Here is a 17,050-nt window from a genome sequence, read left to right as displayed (position 1 = left end):
AGACCATCAACAACCACTCCGATGTGATCGTGTAGTACATGTTTTTTTCTTTTCTTTCGTTGGGATCGTGTAGAATCACTAGGCTGTGTGCTATCGGTGTGCTCGATCCGCCTCCCCGTTTCACGCGTGCTGTAAAAGGAAAATTATAACTACATCCTTAAAAGCAAAATATTTGTAGTTTTCACACAGAAACGATATTTTGCGTACATGGAAACAACTCAGAAAAATCGATTCGCATTTGCACTAGTAGCCGTGTTTAGAAGCAGTATAAAAGTCGTCATCCGGGCATTGATATCCTTCCATCCCCACCGGAAAATCGAATCAAACCACCCCCACCTCCGCACGCACGCACGCTCGCCGCCACTCCAAGTTTGCAACCCCCTCGATCTCTCTCAGCATCCCGAGCCCGCCCCAACCAATGGCGTCCACCAACGGCTACGGCAGCGTCACCGGCGGCGGCCTCCCCACGCACACGGCCACCTCCAAGCCGCCCGTCGACGACCCGCGCCACCAGAAGCAGCGCCTGCGCCGGCGCCGCGGCTGCCTCTGCTGCGCGTGCCTGGCCGTCACCCTCGTCCTCATCGCCGTCGTGCTCCTGATCCTCTTCCTCACCGTGCTCCGCGTGCGGGACCCGACGACGCGGCTCGTCTCCACGCGCCTCATCGGCGTGGCCCCGCGCCTCACCTTCCCGGCGCTCAGCATCCAGCTCAACGTCACCCTCCTCATCACGGTGTCCGTGCACAACCCCAACCCGGCCTCCTTCTCCTTCCCCACGGGCGGCCACACGGACCTCACCTACCGCGGCGCCCACGTCGGCGACGCCGAGATCGACCCCGGCCGCGTCCCCAGTAAGGGGGACGCGGACGTGAAGCTGGCGCTGACGCTGCAGGCGGAGCGGTTCGCCGGGGACCTGGCGCAGCTGGTCGCGGACGTGGAGGCCGGGTCGCTGCCGCTGGAGGCCAGCACCAGGATCCCCGGGCGGGTGGCGGTGTTCGGCGTGTTCAAGCGCCACGCCGTCGCCTACTCCGACTGCAGCTTCGTCTTCGGCGTCGCGGAGCTGGGCGTCCGCAGCCAGGAGTGCCGCGACCACACCAAGCTCTGATCCTCCCCTTCGTTTCGTCCGTCCGTCCGCTCGACGATAGTTGTCCGTCTCCGCCGCGGGCGTCGCCGGAGATGGAGGCGAGGAGGAGACCTTTTTTGTGCCGTGTTCGTTTGATACGCACGGCACGTGTGGGTGGGGCCGGCGACATCGTTGTCATCACGGAGAGAAGAGAAAAGGGTGAGGTGTTTCTGGAATTTCCGATGACGCTTCATCATCATTTCATCAGTATAGTACTCCTACTGCTGTAGTTAGTCTCGGCCTTGGGTAGAATTAATTTGTCTTTTTAGCTGTTTCCAGTGCTGGGTTTGGTCTTGCGATTTTGATGGAATTTTCTTGTACAGAGACAGACAGGGTGGATTGATTAGTATACACGGATATGTCTTGCTCTTATTGTTCATCACATCATCATCATCACATCATGTGTCTAGATTCTTGCTTTGAGCGCACGAATCCTAAGCACGACCTCATCCTATATTATGCTTATATAGCTTGCTGTTACGGGGTCGCTTCGAGGCCTTCCACGAGCACTTGATCCTCTGATTACTCTCTATATATAATCCTTAAAGCCAAGCCACCTGTCACCTGTGCTGAAAGTAATTTTCAGGTTACAACATCGTGGATTCGTGATGCCACCAAATATGTCGGCAAATACAGGTCAAACATACAAGCAGTGAAAAATAAACCCTGTGTGTAGTCCTTTTTCCTCTGATCAATGAAAGCTCCCCTTTTCCTCGCGAAGGGAACGAAAAAGGGTATCAAAGGCAAGGACAAATCGAGGCCGTCAGCCAATCCATCTGAAGCTCTATCTGACGGCTAAAATTAACAGGAAGAGCAGCCATCACTAATCGTGACAGGACAGCACAATTAATAAGGCAGATGAATTACAGCTCAGCACAATTAACACCAGTACGCCAGCAACTCACCCTACACCAGTCGCATCAAACCAAGCCAAGCCATGTTCGATTTCGCCACTGCATCATTTCGGTGTCAAGGTGCAAAGATAAAAAGCTAAGCAAGGATGAATCTGCAACAGTTCCTTCAGTTCAAGGCAAGCACAGAGAGACAACAAGCTATTTTTCAAGATTTACAAAACGCTAGGCCGAAAGCCCACAAGGCACATGAGCCGGTACTACTACATCAATGATCAATCAGGGCAGTAAGACTGGGCTTAGCTAAAACCAAAGGAAAACTAAACATAGATTTTACATGTATAACTTAATCAAGGCTGCTTCCTACTCAACCATCACCGCTAGCTCTGTACAGCTTCAGAGTTAGCAAAGTCACCACGCTGACATGCCTCTGTAGGATGCCGCACCAAGACCATGTTCCCCAAGGATGGGGACAGGCTCAGCTCTTATTGTCTTCAGCGAAAAGAGTCTTGGGGCTGACCGAACCGAAGTCGAGCTTCCGGCAGATGCCCGGGCTGAGCTTGATCATCTTCAAAGATGGCCGCAGAGGAGCGTCCGGGCAGGTGTCCGCGATGCCGGTGAGTAGAGGCTTTGATTCAGGGGTCTTGTAGCTTTCAGGTGGGATGGCAGCATCTATCAGAACAGCCTCGCCGTCTCCGGTTGCCTCCAGCGCTTGGTTTGAGATGATCAGATCAAGAAACATCTTGCAGATCCCCTGGAGATACAGATCTTCCTCCTCTGAATCATCAAACTCAAAGCTTAACCTCTTGACTGGGAAGTCATCAGATTCAAAGATGAGCTTTCTGCGGGAGAGGGTCTCTACTCCCCTAACCACGTTCTTCTTCGGCGCACCGCAGAGCGCCTCCTCTGGTCCTGGAGCAAAGGGGTCAAAGATGTTTCCCCTTGGTGTTTGACAACCCAGTGAAATACTTTCATCTGAAACCTTGCTAGAGATGGACATTTCTAGTGCAACCACATTCAGAGTGGTTGCCTCAGCAACATTACCCTCATTATTCTCAAGATCACAAACTGTGCCAAGGGATTCTACATCTTCCTTATTTCCCAAGGGAAATTGCAGACGAACTTCTTCACCGGCACTCTTGTCCAGCACTTCTACAACTGTGGAATCGCATTCCACGACCTCTGAGACTTCAGTATCGCTGTTATCCAACACCACATGATCAACTGCGGGTAGTGCGGATTCAGCCCCCGCCATGTGGAGAAGTGGTTTATTCCAAAACTAAATGGTATACTCAAACAGAGTATACTACTCCCCCAGACTTCAGTATCAAAACCTGCAACAGAGAAAAGGTCAGTATAACGGTAGATACTAACATAAAGTACTCAATAAATAACAAAAGACATTTTACAGAACTACACAACAAAAAGGAGTGCAAAAGGATCCTGCCACTCGGTAAAATATTTAAAGGTTGGACAATTTCAGAATAAACAGGGGCCTAGTCACAAAAGAAGTGACAGCGGCAGCAGCAGAACATACAATTGGAACAGGACGCTTTCAGAAGTCAGATTACAACATTACGTCATCTTATTAATGCAAAGACGTGCTCCAGGCCATATGTGCTTTAGATTAAAAAAACATTACATCATCTAAGAAGACAAAATTACATCATCCTGCAAAAAAAATCTAAGAAAAAATTAAGCTGATCTGCAACTATGCTTCATATACATTACAGAATCGATGAAGATATATGGATTACGCGTAGACGGGAGCCGCACAGCAATTGGCGGCATGCTAATAACCACCGTAACCCAGATTAGTAATTCGGCAAACCAAAAGTATTTCAGAAACACGCATCCCTAATTTCGCAATACATGAAGAATTGCACGGTCGTGCAGATGCTACGACAAATCAACGCCTAGCAGTTACCTCGCGAACGCCTAATAGCAACTTATCAATCGGAGAGAACAATTGCATACACGATAGATTGGACCGCGGAACAGGCAAAATGAGGAGCACCGGAACCAGATCTGCGACGGGAAAGGGCACGATACCTGTTTCTATCTTGATTCAGCCGAAGATTGGTCGCCGATTAACATCCCCGAGATCCCCCCAGCACTCCCAGCTTGGCTCGACGAGGGATGGACGGACGGAGAAGAGAGGGAGGGCGTCGGTTGGCGGCGCTGCTTCGGTGGAGGCGGAGGGCGGTGGGGGCAGCTGCGGCGCGGATCGAGGGAGACAGAGGAGATGGAGAGGAGCAATGGGGAACTGGGGAGGGAACCCTAGAATTCCGTTATTTATACACGCGCCAGAGAATTCCCGCGCCAATATTTTTATGCCAAGATTTTCGATGCGCGCCAAAAGCATGTTTCCTTTTTGGCTTTTTAATCTTGCCAAACGGAGCGTTCGTGCATTTTTATTTTTATTTTTGCGGGCAGCAGCGTTCGTGCATATCCTCTGTCAAGGGTTCAAGGAACAGCTGGATTACAGGTGCGATTTTAATTTCGCCCGTATTTTCGTTTTTCTTAGCGCCAAAGATTTTGGCGAGCTGCTGCCGTGTGGCCCCGCCTGGTCCGGCCCTGCGGGTGACATTATGGGCCACTTCATATTTTTTTACAATCATATCTAATTAAGGTCTAATTAGTTAGGATTGTAAAAAACATATGGAGTGGCGATTCTGAGAGAAGCTGAGGAGGGGTCGATTCTGTGAGAATCGCCGAAAAGAACTGGCCCTATGAGTTTTGTGATGCAAAAATAGCGCCTTCGGGTTTAGAGTTTTGCAAAATTAAACTTTGGACTCGAGTGTTTCGGCTTTGGAACTTTTACAGATATAACCCTCTGCCAAACTAAAATGATGAAACCACCCTCTTTGTAACCGGTTGCTACAGATGTTATGGTGGAAGGTTGGCTAGACGTAAAACTCCGCCACACCAAATGGCGGAGTAGGGTCCCCCACCAACATAGATGGCGGATAGCGCATATAGCCAATGCAGATGGATGAACGCCGCATCAGTCTAGTGGCGGAGGTTCAATCCATCATGCAGGATGGTGGAAGGTGGGGAACGGTTACGCGACAGCACGTCAGGACAGACTTTGTCGGGCTTGCTAGATCACGCGTAGATAATGGCGTAAGGGATTTTGTCTCTTTTTGTCAAGGTGGTGAAAGGGCACGTGTTGTGTCTGATATGCAGGAGCAATGAGCTTTCCGCCATTGGCAGTGGTGGGAGGGCCTCTTATTTTGGTGTGAGTGGTTTTCTACTCATAGATCTCGCCATTTCCTCCTAGAGTTCCTGCCCGTTAAAATCTCACTCACCCTCCTTCACTATTGACACAAGCAATCATCTCTCTCTCTCTCCCCCTCCCTCTCTCTCTCTCCATCCCTCTTATACATATACAACATGTTCTAATGTTCCTCATTTGCCTGTTGAGCCGGCGCTGGTGCTGCAAGGTGAAGTAGTCTATGGATTAGATACGATGTTAATTTACTTGCGCCCGTATTTTTGTTTTTCATACAAAAGATCTTGGGAGCCGTTGTCGTGTGGGCCCACCTAGCCCCGCACCGGCGGGTGAGAGGTTACAAGTATTGTGACGCAAAAGCACCTTCAAATTTAGAGTTTTGCAAAATAAAACCTCGGACTCGGGTGTTTCCGCTTTCAATTTTTACACATATGACCCTCTGCCCAACCAAAATGATGAACCGCCCCCTTTGTAATTGGTTGCTACAAATGTATGGTGGAAGGTTGGCTAGACATCAAATTCCACCACACCCAATGGCGGAGCTGGGTCCCCCACCAACATAGATGGCGGAAGCAGCATAGAGCCAACATAGATGGATGAAGGCCACATCGGTCTAGTGGCGGAGGTGCGGTCCACCATGCAGGATGGTAGAAGGTGGGAACGGTTACGCAATGGCACGTCGGGACCGACTTTGTCGGGCTTACTAGATCACGTGTAGATTCTGACGCTGATAGTGGCGTAAGGGGTTTTGTCTCTTCTGTCAAGGCGGTGGAAGGGCACGTGTTGTGTCGGATATGCGGGAGCAGTGAGCTTTCCGCCATTGACAGTGGTGGGAGGGCCTCTTATTTTGTTTTGAGTGGTTTTCTACTCATAGATCTCGACATTTCCTCCTACAATTCCTACCCGTTAAAATCTTCACTCACCCTCCTTCACTATTCATCCAAGCAACCGTCTCTCTCTCTCATACATATATAGCATGTTCCGATGTTCCCCATTTGCCTGTTGCTACCGATGTTGGCGCCGCAAGGTGAAGTAGTCTACGGATTAGATACGATTTTAATTTACTAGCGCACATATTTTCGTTTTCATACAAAAGAACTTGGGAGCCGATGCCGTGTGGGCCCACCTAGCCCCGCACCGGCGGGTGAGAGGTTACAAGTATTGTGACGCAAAAGCACCTTCGGATTTAGAGTTTTGCAAAATAAAACCTTGGACTCGGGTGTTTCAACTTTCAATTTTTACACATATGACCCTCCACCCAACCAAAATGATGAAACCACCCCCTTTGTAATTGGTTGCTACAAATGTTATGGAAGGTTGGCTAGACATCAAATTCCACCACATTAAATGGCGGAGCAGGCCTCCCACCAACATAGATGGCGGAAGCAGCATAGAGCCAACGCAGATGGATGAAGGCCACATCGGTCTAGTGGCGGAGGTGCGATCCACCATGCAGGATGGTAGAAGGTGTGGAATGGTTATGCGACGACACGTCCACACAGACTTTATCGGGCTTACTAGATCACGCGTAGATTCTGTCATTGATAATTGCGTAAGGGGTTTTGTCTCTTCTGTTAAGGTGGTTGAAGGGCACGTGTTATGTTGAACATGCGGTAGAAGTGAGCTTTCCGCCATTTCCAGCGGTGGGTGGGCCTCTCAATTTGTTGTGAATGGATTTCTACTTATATATCTCGCCATTTGCTCCTACAGTTCCTACTCCCTTCGTTCCAAAATAGGTGACCCAACTTTATACTAACTTAATACAAAGTTGGGTCATCTATTTTGGAACGAAGGGAGTACCTATTAAAATCTCACTCACCCTCCTTCAATATTCGTCCAAACAATCACCTCTCTTTCTCTCCCTCTCTCCCTCCACCTCTCACATATACAACGTGTTCCAATGTTCCTCATTTTTGCATGTTGGTGCCGGTGCTGATGCTACAAGGTGAAGTAGTCTACGGATTTTTGGTCATGTATGGGTATGAAGCTTTTCATATGCGTTAGTTATGGGTATTGGCCCAAACAATATTCCTTTAGGGTTTGAAGGGAGAGATGGAACAGATGGATTATTAGATGTGATTTTAATTGCGTCCATATTTTCATTTTTCTTAGCGCCAAAGATCTTGCGAGCTGCTGTCGTGTGGTCCCACCTAGTCCCGCACCGGCGGGTGAGAGGTTTTGAGCTTTGCGACGCAAAATCATCTTCAGATTTAGAGTTTTGCACAATAAAACCTTGGACTCAGGTATTTCGGCTTTGGATTTTTTTACATATATGACCCTCTTCCCAACCAAAATGATGAAACCACCCCCTTTGTAACTGGTTGCTACAAATGTTATGGTGGAAGGTTGGCTGGGTCTCAAATTCTGCCATGCCAAATGGCAGAGCAGGGTCCCCCACCAACATAGATGGCGGAAGCAGCATATATCTGACGCAAATGGATGAAGGCCACGCCGGTCTAGTGGTGGAGGTGTGGTCCACCATGCAGGATGGTGGAAGGACAGGAACGGTTATGCGATGTCATGTCGGGACAAAAATTGTCGGGCTTACTAGATCACGCGTAGATTCTGCCGTTGATAATGGTGTAAGGGGTTTTGTCTCTTCTATCAACGTGGTGGAAGGGCACGTGTTATGTCGGACATGTGGGAGCAGTGATCTTTCCGCCATTGGCAGTCGGGAGGGCCTCTCATTTTGGTGTCAACGGATTTCTACTCATATATCTCGCCATTTCCTCCTAGATTTCCTACCCATTAAAATCTCACACCCTCCTTCAATATTCATCCCGACAATCATCCATCTCTCTCTACCCCTCTCTCTTTCCCTCTCTCTCTCTACATCCCTCTTATACATATATGGTGTGTTTCAATGTTCCTCATTTTAGTGCCGATGTTGGCGTTGCAAGGTGAAGTAGTCTATGATTTTTTTATCGTTTATGGGTATGAAGCTTTTCACATGCGTCAATTATGAGTATGGTTGGTCCAAACAATGTTTCGCCGGGGTTTGAAGGGAGAGATGGAAGAGATTCAAATATGGCAGAGCGTCATTGTTTTAAGGAGGAGTGATGCAAGAAGAGGGGCGTACATGCGGTTCATTGAGTGGAGAGAGCGATGCAGTAAAGAAGATGTTGAGGGGAAAGGAAAATGACCCGCTAGATTCTACTATATTTTAATTTCACTTGTAGTATTTTAATTCCGTCAATGGAGTTTTAGTTGTAGTAGCTTGTAGTGGATACTATTATTATAAGTTTGATACATAGGTACAAATCACGTACAAAGATAAAAGTCATTTCCCTCTTCTTTTGACCCACTTACATCTATTGCATTGATACCAATTATTGTCATACAAATCTTGGTTCTTAGTTATAGTGACAGATATATGTCTCATGATGAATGATATTAAAGATCTTGTTTATATAAGTTTTGTCGATACTTCCTTGTTGGGATTGGTTACTAACTCCAGTCTAATACCAAAAAAATTGGGAACTCATGTTGGGGAAAGGGAGATCATTTTACTCTCACTTCAAGATAGGCCAGCTCGATCCATCCGTTGAGAGCGGAAATTCGGTGATACATAATTATTAAGAAAACCTGAGTCGTCTTTTTCGAAAAAAAGTGGGTTCCTTAGTTTCTATTGTTCCCTTTTAAATGGTGAGGCCCTCCGTATACACCAGAGCCCGGATTTCATTAAAAGGTATTGCTTAACTTGACGGGATAATTTTAGGAACAAGCAAATCATAAGAAACTTCCGCTCTATTCACTACCATTATGTGTCTTACACTTCCGCTAGTCTCTTTTCCTTTTTAATGCTATAGCTATATGTACGACATCCGTTTGTGTCTGGTCCCGCACCCCTAAAATAGTCTAATATGGGTTGACAATCAATAACTTCTTCACCATCAAGAGTAATGATCGAAAGATCTCTCTCTCTCTCTCTCTCTCTCTCTCAAGCTCATGTTTCTTTTCACTAGGAGGCCTTCCTCGCCATCTCGGAATATTTTTGACCTCATTTTTATATGATATCTATTTTCATATGAAACTTGGTTATTTATGATGTACGATCATCTCTGTTAGGCATACATGTATGGATGTTAAACTGCTCAACTCAATTTGGTAAATTTGCTTGCTCAATTTCAATAGGGTGCACGTGAACATGAATGATCCACTTATAGGATTGCAAGTAGGTATAGAGGGGGGTGATTAGACTACTTGAAAAATAAAAACCTATCTTTTCCCAATTTTAATTCTTGGCTGATTTAGCAAGTCTACTAGCACCCTACACATGCAAGTGTAAGATAGTAGCAGTGAAAAGTAAAGACTTTGCATATGTAGGTAGATGAAGGGTTTGGAGATAATCAAATGCAATGAAGAGGGTGATTTTTCTTGTGGTTCTAATAGGCAGTGCTATTGTACATCCACGTTAATGGAGACTTCAACCCATGAAGGGTAAAGGCTTCGTGAGTCCACGAAGGGCTCTACCCACAGAGGGTCCACGAAGAAGCACCTTGTCTATGCCATCATGGCTTACGCCCAAGAAGGACTAGCCTCACCCGGGGTTGATCTTCATGAAGTAGACCATATCGTTTCCCTTACAAACTCTTTGGTTCAACTCCACAAGCTTGGAGGCTCCCAAGTGACACCTAACCAATTTAGGAGACACCACTCTCCAAAAATTATTAGATGTTGTTGTTGAAGATGAACTCCTTGCTCTTGTGCTTCAAAAGATAGTCTCCTCAACACTTAGACACTCTCTCACATATTTTGGTTATGTGGTAGGAGAGGGATTGGAGTGGAAAGCAACTTGGGGAGGCTAGAGATCAAGGATCAAATGTTGGAGTGAGTCCGCTTGATCTCAACACAAGTATAGGTAGTTCTCTCTCTCAGAAAATGGATATGGTAAGTGGTAGCTTGAAACTGATTGCTCTCTAAGAGTTGGTGGAATGGGTGGGGGTATATTGGCGGCACCAAAAACCGAACCATTACACACCTTTATGCGCTACTCTGTGGAACCAGGTGGAAACACTCGATGAGACCGACTAGTACAAAAGATCTGAACTTTAGGCCTTTCGGTGAGACCGGATGAAACAGCCCGGTGGGACCGAATGGCAATGACTTAATTAATTTTCACACTTAGGTGAGACCGATTCAAACCACCCAGAAATTCAGAGGTGAACCAATTGGTAACAAAAGGTTGGCAAGTGCTCTCGGTGAGACCGAAGAGTCATCTCGGTGAGATCGAGTTGCTAGGGTTTAGGAAGTGGCTATGTCAACTGTATCTCGGGGAGTCCGGACGAGAGTGTTTTAGTGGGACCAAGATTGACTTTAGGGTTTTAAACACATATGAATGTCAGAGTGTGACTAAGGGTTTTGGAGCAGTATCTCTAAGCACTTGAGCAGTTAGACCATTATCAAAACCTCATCCCCTTTTAATAGTATTGGCTTTCCTCAATGTTATCTTGGGCCACTTAACCAAAAATTTGGGGTACTAAAGCTTTGCCAATATGCATCCTTTGCATATTGAGGGGTCCACAATCACATCCCATTTCCATACCTAAATTGAACTTTCCTGAAATATGAGTATGCATTAGTTTAATGATGCATATGTTTTTATGAATTATCAAAACCACTCAGGGAATAGTTGCACTTTCAATCTCCCCTTTTTGGTAATTGAAGAAAACATATAGATCAGAGCTTCAACGTAAGATATAATCATTGAATGACATTGTCGCTTTGACAAGTATGTGATAAGGAAGAGAGGTCCCCTGGATTTGTGCATCATTAATTTTTTGCATTTGAATGCAAACGCATAATCGATTAGCATCATGGGATAACTCTTCCATGCCACATACATCTTGGTGGAGCACACAAAAGAATATGAATGGAATACAATAAGCACTCATCACCAAGGCACGCATGTGAATGACCATAATAGCAAGCATAAGCAAAAATATAGATGGCGTGATAAGCAAAATAGAGTACAATCAAGAACATACAATAAGTCTTACAAAACAAAGCAAATCAAAGTATCTCAGAAAAACCAAATAAAACGAAAATGCAAGGCACTCTCTCACTCAAAGCCCTGAAGATCTATATCACTCTCCCCTTTGGCAACAAGTTACGAAAAAGTTCAAGTGACCTATATCTAGACGTCACTCTAGGCTCGATCCACAGCTACAGGAGATGAAGAAGTCCTCTGGCTGTCAGCTCCAGTGTGGGTCGATGGAGTGGAGATGAGAGCGTTTGCGAAAGCCTCTGACGATGTCTACTAGGCTGGCGGTGTAGACACTGGAGGTGGCACAACTATAGCTGGCATAATTATAGGAGTAGGTATAGGCTGAGACTGATACCGAGTGGCCGTCTGCTCATATGAATCACTATGCATCCATGCCTCAAAGTCCTCCTTGAGCTTCATTAGATCAATGACCATCTCTGCCACCTTGACATCAAGAGCATGGAATTTAGTCTCAACGATTCGCTCTAAGCTCTCCTGGTTCTTCACAAGGTTAGCTAGGCCATGCTCAATCCTCTCGGTACTGAAGAAAAGATATGTCATCTGATCACTCTTGGTCTTGGGCATCTCAGTAGTGGCAGCCCTGACAGTAGATGAACTTGGCCCACTAGCATGTGCAGCAACTCTGGAAGCCTGTGCTTGCTCCTAACCACAACAATCTAGGATCAGCAAGATCCGTGGTGACAGTGTAGTCCTCTAGCTCTGGTTGAAGTGGCAAGTGCTTGCGTTAAATCAGATAGATGTTGCTACCAATTCTGGACTTGATGAGCACCTAGATATATGATCGACGTCCTAAAACCGGTTGATCTTGGGTAGGGGGTTCCGAGTTGTGGTCCTGGGAACGATGGGTAATAATAGATAAGGGAGAAGATGTTTACCCAGGTATGGGCCCTCTAAAAAAGGTAAAACCCTACATCCTGCTTTGATCATATTGATGATGGAGTATCGAGTACAAGATGATCTACCTCGAGATCGTATGTTGTGTTCTAAACCCTAATGCTTGTAACTGTCATGATCTATGGCCTAGCCTAGCCTCTGTTTATATAATGTACTGGAGGCCAAGGATAATAGGAGTCCTCCTGTTGTGCGCCAAGTTCTATGGAGTCTCCCTTGCATACGTCATGGGTTACCCAAAGTGGCCCACTAATGAAGCAGGTGAAAGGATCAATATGGTTGACTAGAGGGGGGGGGGTGAATAGGCAACAACCAAATTTTAGCTTTTCTTAACAAATTAGGTTTAGCAACAAATACGTTGTCTAGATGTGAAACTAGGTGAGCAACCTATATCATGCCAACAACAAACAACAACAAGTGCAAGCAAAGGATACAACACAATAAAGGCTTGCACAAAGTAAAGGGAAGAGATAACCACAAGTGGAGCCAGTGGAGACGAGGATGTGTTACCGAAGTTGTTGGGGAACGCAATATTTCAAAATTTTCCTACGATCACGCAAGATCTATCTAGGAGATGCATAGCAACGAGAGGGGAGAGTGTGTCCACATACCCTCATAGACCGAAAGCGTAAGCGTTAAGAAACGCGGTTGATGTAGTCGAACGTCTTCGCGATCCAACCGATCAAGTACCAAACGGATGACACCTCCGCGATCTGCACACGTTCAGCTCGGTGATGTCCCTCTTACTATTGATCCAGTTGAGGCCGAGGGAGAGTTTCGTCAGCACGACGGTGTGATGATGGTGATGATGAAGTTACCGACGTAGGGCTTCGCCTAAGAAGTACAACAGTATGACCAAGGTGGAAATCTGTGGAGGGGGGCACCTCACACGGCTAAGACAACTGTCAACTTGTGTGTTCTAGGATTCCCCTGCCCCCGTATATAAAGCAGCAAGGGGGGAGGCCGGCCGGTCCTCATGGGGCGCGCCCCCAAGTAGGATTCCTACTAGGAATAGGAATCCTATTCCTAGTAGGTTTCCAACAAGGGAAGAGATGGGGAGAAAGGAGAGGGAGAAGGAAAGGGAGGGGGCGCCGCCCCCTCCTAGTCCAATTCGGACTCCTCAAGGGGGGGGGGGCGACCAGCCCTAGGGCCCTCTCTTCTATCTCTCACAAGGCCCATATTGGCCCATTAGTTCCCCCCGGGGTTTCTGATAACCCCCGACACTCCGATATTTATCCGGTGACCCCGGAACTCATCCTGTGTCCGAATAACATCATCCAATAAATCAATCTTTATGTCTCGATCATTTCGAGACTCCCCGTCATGTTTGTGATCACATCCGGGACTCCGAACTACCTTCGGTACATCAAAACACATAAACTCATAATACCGATCGTCATCGAACATTAAGCGTGCGGACCCTACGGGTTCGAGAATTATGTAGACATGACCGAGTCTCATCTCCGTTCAATAACCAATAGCGTAACCTGGATGCTCATATTGGTTCCTACATATTCTATGAAGATATTTATCGGTCAAACCGCATAACAACATACGTTGTTCCCTTCGTCATCGGTATGTTACTTGCCCGAGATTTGATTGTCGGTATCTCAATACCTAGTTCAATCTTGTTACTGTGTAACGCCCTGAGACTGATGTGCCAGGTGTCTTTCAGTTATTCGCTGTTGTTGCCATGTCTTTCGCTTGCGTGTTGCATCTTGTCATGTCATCATGTGCATTACATCATCATGTTTTCAAAACTTGCATCCGTCCGGGTTTCCCCAGTTCTGTCCGTTGTCCGTTCTGAGCCCAACCACACTTGCACGCACCCACGGCATGTCCGAAATAATATTTTATAAGTGGCCGGAAGATGTTCTCGGAATGGGATGAAAGTTGGCGTGTGGTCTTATTATAGTGTAGATAGACCGCGTGTCAAGTTTCATCACATTCGAAGTTCGTTTGATAGCCCAACGGATAACTATAGCGACATTATAGTCGGTCTAACGTCGGACGTTTTCGGTCTCCGGAAACAGTTGCCGGGCTGCACTCCTCTCCTCTCGTCTCAGCCCAACCCGCTCTCCACAGTCCACCTAGACCCATGCCTACCCCTCTTTGCGCAGTGCATCGAACCTCCTCGCGCGCGCGTCCGAAAGTTGTCCCGGACCCGACTCGGACTGTCGCTACCGTTGTGTCCGGATCAACCCCAAACATCTACAAAACGTCACCGGTTTCTCTTTTGGACTCCCTAACCCATTTATTTCGGACCGCCCGATCGCTATCGAAGGATCTAAATCATCCCCTTTCGCATATATATAGACCCTAGTCCATTTTTAGACCCTAACCTAACCCTATTCCCTCTTGCGCCGCCACCCACTCTCCCGTGTTCCTCGGGATCCTTCCCCGATCCAGACAGCCAGTCCCCTCCCTCCTAATTTTCAGCACCGGCGAATCCCCACCGAAATCGAACCAGCCAGGAGCAGCGCTCGACCCCCCTCCTGCTCTGCCTAGCGCACACGATCCAAGGAGAGGAAATCCTCCTCGCGCTCCCGAAGGGGAGTTTCTTCTGGAGCCCCTCCTGTACGCTCCCTCTGCTCGGCCCCGTCGCCGTTCCGCCGCCACCGACAAGCTCCAGAGCGCCGACATCCGCAGCCGCAGTCCCATGCGCCTCCATCTTCCGCGGCCAGCCGAGCCTCCCCCGCTGCCTCGCCGCTCCGGCGACCACCTCCAGCAGGAGCCCCCATGGCGCCCTCGTGCCCGAGCTCTTCATCAGCCCTGCGTCACCGGAGCTCCCCACGCCATGGATTCTGCATCGACCTCGATGTTCGCTGCCTTGCCGCCCTGGCAAGCATGACCTCGCCTTCGCGCCTCCGACGACCGGCCTCGCCCTCGCCGGCAACCCCAGGCAGGCCCCGTCGCGCCCATGCCATCTCCCTCGCCATCTCTTTCTTCTGCACTTCCCCGTTTTCTTCTCTGAATTTCCCCTGCCAGCGTTCTGCAGGCGACAACGAACGTCGTGGACGCACGCCAGAACCGTCGCCATCTTGTTCCCGAAGCTCCGCGTCGCCGGAGTCCCGCTCCCCTGCTTCCCCTGTGTCCCCTACTTCAGGTCAAGCAGCGCTCACAGCGCTCGTCCCCTGCCTCAAGGGCGTTGACCGCGACCCGCGCCAAGGCCCAGCGCCTGCGTCCAGTCAGTAGTCCAGATCTGGCCCGAGGTGAGAAGCCCACCAAAACCCACCCGCGTGCAGCGCTCGCAGCAGCTAGCCGAGTTCAGTAGATGCGGCCCGATATGTTTTTTTCCTGTGCGCTGCGATTTTCCTATTAGTCCAAAAACTGCATATTTACAGATTGCACCCTCATGTTCATGCATTTAATATCTCACAAACCGTGCATCGGATAAAAATGATTTATATATGAAAAGTGCTTAGAATTTTGTCTAGTTTCATAATTTGCCATTTTCATCTATGTTTAAAATGTTTAAATGATGTTTGATTAAATTTGCTCCTATGCCATGTCAGAATGATTTAATTCATAACTTTTTAACCGTAACTCGGTTTGTAACAAACTTTATATGTAAATGGGGTGGAAAAATGCCTAGTTTAACATGGTGCATTTGTCTTGCATGTTTAATAACTCTAAAATTGTGTTTAAGGCAGAACAGTACAAAACCTAATATATGCGTATGGGGATTTGCCGGAATTGTTTTTCGTTGCTTCCGGCCTCATTTAAACTTGACTAGATAGGTAGTTTTACTTTGCTTCACCCCTTGCCATGCTAAACAACATTTAATCTTGTTGGGTACATAAAAGAGATCGAACTAAGTAACTTGAATGTGGTGTTCCATCAATATGCATCCAGTTGCATATTGAGCTCCACTTAATTTGTAGGGTTGTTTGTGCTTTTTGCCATGCCATGCCTCATTAAACCGGACATGCATCATACTTGGTTATGCATCATGCCATGATTATGTGGTGGTTGTTTACTATGTTGTTTGCTATTTTCCGGTGTTGCTTCTTCGGGTTGGTTCCGATAACGTCGCGTTTGTGAGGACCCGTTCGTCTACGTCCGTTTGTCTTCATCATGGACTCGTTCTTCTTCCTTGCGGGATTTCAGGCAAGATGACCATACCCTCGAAATCACTTCTATCTTTGCTTGCTAGTTGCTCGCTCTTTTGCCATGCCTATGCTGCGATACCTACCACTTGCTTATCATGCCTCCTATATTGTTGAACCAAGCCTCTAACCCACCTTGTCCTAGCAAACCGTTGTTTGGCGATGTTACCGCTTTGCTCAGCCCCTCTTATAGCGTTGTTAGTTGCAGGTGAAGATTGAAGTTTGTTCCTTGTTGGAACATGGAGATGTTGTTCCTTGTTGGAACATGTTTACTTGTTGCATATCACAATATCTCTTATTTAATTAATGCATCTATATACTTGGTAAAGGGTGGAAGGCTCGGCCTTATGCCTGGTGTTTTGTTCCACTCTTGCCGCCCTAGTTTCCGTCATATCGATGTTATGTTCCCGGATTTTGCGTTCCTTACGCGGTTGGGTTATAATGGGAACCCCTTGACAGTTCGCCTTGAGTAAAACTCTTCCAACAATGCCCAACATTGGTTTTACCATTCGCCACCTAGCCTTTTCTTTCCCTTGGGTTCTACAGACTCAAGGGTCATCTTTATTTTAACCCCCCCGGGCCAGTGCTCCTCTGAGTGTTGGTCCAACCTGTCAGCTGCCGGTGGCCAGCAGGGGCAACTCTGGGCTGGCCTACCCGTACCTAAGACAATCTGAGTGTGCCCTGAGAAAGAGATATGTGTAGCTCCTATCGGGATTTGTCGGCACATTCGGGCGGTGTTGCTGGTTTAGTTTTACCTTGTCGAAATGTCTTGTAACCGGGATTCCGAGTCTGATTGGGTCTTCCCGCTAGAAGGAATATCCTTCGTTGACCGTGAGA

At 47.5% G+C, this 17,050-nt stretch overlaps 2 protein-coding genes across 2 annotated transcripts; one reads left to right on the top strand and one right to left on the bottom strand.

Moving 5' to 3' along the window:
* The first annotated feature begins 289 nt into the window (after positions 1 to 289).
* On the top strand, positions 290 to 1,502 carry LOC119300929. The gene has a single exon (XM_037577833.1). The coding sequence runs from the start codon at positions 419 to 421 to the stop codon at positions 1,100 to 1,102; it is 684 nt and encodes a 227-aa protein (XP_037433730.1). The 5' UTR covers positions 290 to 418; the 3' UTR covers positions 1,103 to 1,502.
* A 619-nt stretch (positions 1,503 to 2,121) lies between these two features.
* LOC119300928 lies at positions 2,122 to 4,265 on the bottom strand. Its single transcript, XM_037577832.1, has 2 exons — positions 4,024 to 4,265; positions 2,122 to 3,305 (listed from the first exon to the last, which is right to left on the bottom strand). Exon 2 carries the CDS (start codon positions 3,224 to 3,226, stop codon positions 2,450 to 2,452), a length of 777 nt encoding a protein of 258 aa, XP_037433729.1. The 5' UTR covers positions 3,227 to 3,305; positions 4,024 to 4,265; the 3' UTR covers positions 2,122 to 2,449.
* Between the last annotated feature and the right edge of the window lie 12,785 nt (positions 4,266 to 17,050).

This window comes from Triticum dicoccoides, chromosome 5A, assembly GCF_002162155.2.
Source record: "Triticum dicoccoides isolate Atlit2015 ecotype Zavitan chromosome 5A, WEW_v2.0, whole genome shotgun sequence".
NCBI lineage: Eukaryota > Viridiplantae > Streptophyta > Magnoliopsida > Poales > Poaceae > Triticum > Triticum dicoccoides.
Note: the sequence above shows the minus strand (reverse complement) of the source record. Positions and strands in the feature narration are given on the sequence as shown.

What these genes read in the sequence shown, in the direction of transcription:
- LOC119300929 (XM_037577833.1), top strand. Translation starts at nt 419, where the DNA reads ATGGCGTCCACCAACGGCTACGGCAGCGTCACCGGCGGCGGCCTCCCC.
- LOC119300928 (XM_037577832.1), bottom strand. Translation starts at nt 3,226, where the DNA reads ATGGCGGGGGCTGAATCCGCACTACCCGCAGTTGATCATGTGGTGTTG.